General features: G+C 38.3%; 1 protein-coding gene across 1 annotated transcript; it reads left to right on the top strand.

Moving 5' to 3' along the window:
- The first annotated feature begins 226 nt into the window (after nucleotides 1-226).
- On the top strand, nucleotides 227-1,180 carry LOC120524344 (olfactory receptor 6N1-like). Its single transcript, XM_039746206.1, has one exon. The coding sequence runs from the start codon at nucleotides 227-229 to the stop codon at nucleotides 1,178-1,180; it is 954 nt and encodes a 317-aa protein (XP_039602140.1).
- Nucleotides 1,181-3,437: the final 2,257 nt, after the last annotated feature.

Raw genomic sequence — 3,437 nt, 5'->3', positions numbered from 1 at the left:
TTGGGTTGTTGTTTCAGTATAATAGGGTGTCTTCAGGTTGTCTGATTTTCCTTGAATCTTTCATAACAATTAGAAATATTATGGTTTGTTTAAACTAAATCATATGAAAACGTTTTTTTTCTTTTTTTAATTTCCCTGTTAATTTTAATAATGTAATTTCCTTTTGTAATTTTTAGGGCCTTCTGAAGCTTGAGTGCCTTAAGCGTGACCATCTTCCACAAACAGAATGAATGAACTTAATGACTCAATCCAAGAGTTCATCATCATCGGCTTTCCGGGGTATCAAGACAGAAACAGCAGATTTATCATTTTTGGAGTTTTACTGACAGTATATGCCTTCATCTTATTAGGAAATCTATTTATAATTGTTATTGTCTTAATTGACAGGGACCTGCACACTCCTATGTATATTTTAATGTCCAATCTTGCTCTAGTAGATGTAGTCATTACAACCAGTACCATTCCCAAACTGCTAGCTGTCCTTGGCACTGGTGCAAGTGGAATATCTATTGCAGGGTGTTTCATCCAGACACTTTTCTGTGGATCTGTCACTGCTGTGGAGTCGTTTCTTCTTGCAATCATGGCCTATGACAGGTATCTGGCTATTTGTAAGCCACTCCATTATTACACTATTACAAACAACAGTGTGGTCTTCAAACAAGTAGTCTGTTGTTGGGTGGGTGGGTTCATAGCTCTAACCATTCCACTCAGTTTAACTTTCAGGTTACAGTTTTGTGGATCCAACAAGCTCCTCCATTTCTTTTGTGACCATTCTGCAATGTTAAAGTTATCCTGCACTGATACGACCATCAACAGCTATTTAAGTTTAAGTATAGGAATGTGTGTCCTGATAGGCTCCATGCTGTACATCCTGTTTTCATATGCAAAGATCATTATGTCAGTCCTGAAAGTCACAGGCAACGAAGGAGGTTTGAAGGCCTTTTCGACCTGCGGTACACACCTACTGGTCATTTCAGTGTTTTTCCTGGTTGCTGCCGGTGTGTACACCGCAGGCCGAGTCCCAGGCAGTTCTCTTGATATTCGTGTCATAGCAGCACTCATTCAGAATGTGACTCCGCCATTAATGAATCCAGTCATTTATTGTTTGAGGACAAAAGAGATTAAGATCAGCTTTGTGAGACTGCTGAAAAGGATCGACATATTACCCAACGGAAATTGATTGGTGTAAATACTCGGGAATCCGTCTTATCCTATTTGACTCCATAGCTCTGATTGTAAGATCACATTTAATAGTAAATATATTAGCAACCTTCAGGCGCAAGTTTAAACATAAGAAAATGAGAAGCACACTATTCAGTCCTTCAGACTTGATTGGTTATCGACTACAGAAGGTCTTCAACTACTTCATCCAGATAGCTATTAACACTTTGAATGCCCCAGTGGGAACAGCTGAATTTGTTCATGACACCAATGCAAAATCAGGGTGTTATTTTAATATACTATTTATTAAAATAAAAAAATATATATATTTTTCATAAAAACAAGCTATTCAAGTTATTTCGTAGCTGGCACAGAAAAGAGAAAATTCTTTTCTCAGATGTGTGCAGCATCTGAGCGATAAACCAGCTGGGTCTAATAAGTTAGATGTTGCTAAATGTGTTGTAATCAAATGTCGGAGTTTCCAGTGGTGAGAGTTGTTAAGAGTCATTGAGAGGTTTTCAGATGGTTGTGGTTCTACACTTACTTTTTGTTAAAACTCATTGTTATCCAAATATGGCTAATAGGAAAATACTAACTGAAAGTGAAATATTTTGTTCAATGATGCCACATTGATTTTACATTCATATTTCAGTAGTACTAGGGTGTTGTAGCGTGTTGCTTGATTACATCTTGCCTGAAGAAGGGCCTGAGTTGCCTCGAAAGCTTGCTTATTGGAATCTTCTAGTAAGCCAATAAAAAGGATCATTTTGCTTAACTTCTCACCACGTTCTTATTTCAGACTCTATTTACAGGTGTTACCCATGTAAGGGGTACATTCTCGTATTTGGCACTTTAGCTTCATAGATGGTGTACAAGATAACTCATAGGTGGTGTCCATCAGTAGATCAACAACAATGAGTTAACTGGTATTCAACAGTCAATGTGTTCAGGTTTCCAGTTTAGCTGTTTGATTTAATGGTTCTGAGTGAGCGTTCTGTGAGGAAGTGCATCCCAATTTATATCTTGAATTTATTTCCCCTTAACTTCTACTTGTGCCCTCAGGTACGGATTTACTTTGCATTGAAAAATGTATCGATGAAATAATTTGGTCATATAGTTGCAGGAACATGTAACCGACTATCCTGGTGCCTTGGGCATGTGACTTTGGAGAATTAAGTATCAACACAAGCAATAAAATAAACTGCAGCTATTCTAATTGTGTCATTTTAAACATTTTTCTCTGTAGTAACTGCCACACAGCATACGGCAATGGCAGTGTTGCTAGGTGTGAATTCTCACTGGATCTGGCACTGTAGCAGGTGCTTCTTCCAGGTTTTCAAATTTGAAAAAGCATCGGCAAAGTGAATCCTGTAGATTCTGTTCTGGCAATACATGTACATGAGGACAAGTTAATTTCTAGTAACAGAATGTACATTTTCATGATATAAGGCATCAAGAACAAATAACCCTGTCAAGGTGTTAGGCGCATACAATTTTAGAGCTGACTGAACAAGACATTATCACCAAGATTACTTAGTGAGATGTACAGCATGGATTTCCCTTTTTTTAGGTTCTTCTTCTTCCTTTGCCTTTCTCTGCTTTTACTATCTCAGCCTCCTCTTTGTTTTTGGGGAAAAGGGATCAAGATTAAAACATTAGAACACTCTAGATGAGAACAGGTCATTCAGCCCAACAAAGCTCGCCAGTCCTTATCCATTTAATTCTTCCAAAAAAACATCAAGTTGAGTTTTGAAAGTCCTTAAGTCTACCATGCTGCTTGGTGATTTCTTCCAAATGTGTGTGGTTCTCTGTGTAAAAAAAAAAAAAATGTTAATATTTGTGCGAAATGTACCCTTCACAAGTTCCCAACCGTGTCCCCATGTCCCTGAAGAACTCATTTTAAAATACAAGTCTCAATCCACTGGACTAATTACCTTCATAATTTTAAACACTTCAATTATGTCACCTCTTAATCTTCTTTTGCTTAAACTGTAAAGGCTCAGCTCTTTTAATCTTTCCTCATAACTCATCCCCTGTAGCCCCTCAATCAGCCTAGTCGCTCTTCTCTGGACCTTTTCTAGTGCCGCTATGTCCTTTTGTGGCCTGGAGACCCAAACTGCACCCAGTACTCCAGATGAGGCCTCACCAGTGTGTTATAAAGCCTGAGCAGATCCTACTGTGACTTGTACTCCACACATCAAGGCGCTATATAACCTGACATTCTGTTAGCCTTCTTAATGGCTTCTGAACACTGTCTGGAAGTTGATAGCTTAGAG

This window comes from Polypterus senegalus, chromosome 2, assembly GCF_016835505.1.
Source record: "Polypterus senegalus isolate Bchr_013 chromosome 2, ASM1683550v1, whole genome shotgun sequence".
In the NCBI taxonomy this organism is placed as follows: domain Eukaryota; kingdom Metazoa; phylum Chordata; class Cladistia; order Polypteriformes; family Polypteridae; genus Polypterus; species Polypterus senegalus.
Note: the sequence above shows the minus strand (reverse complement) of the source record. Positions and strands in the feature narration are given on the sequence as shown.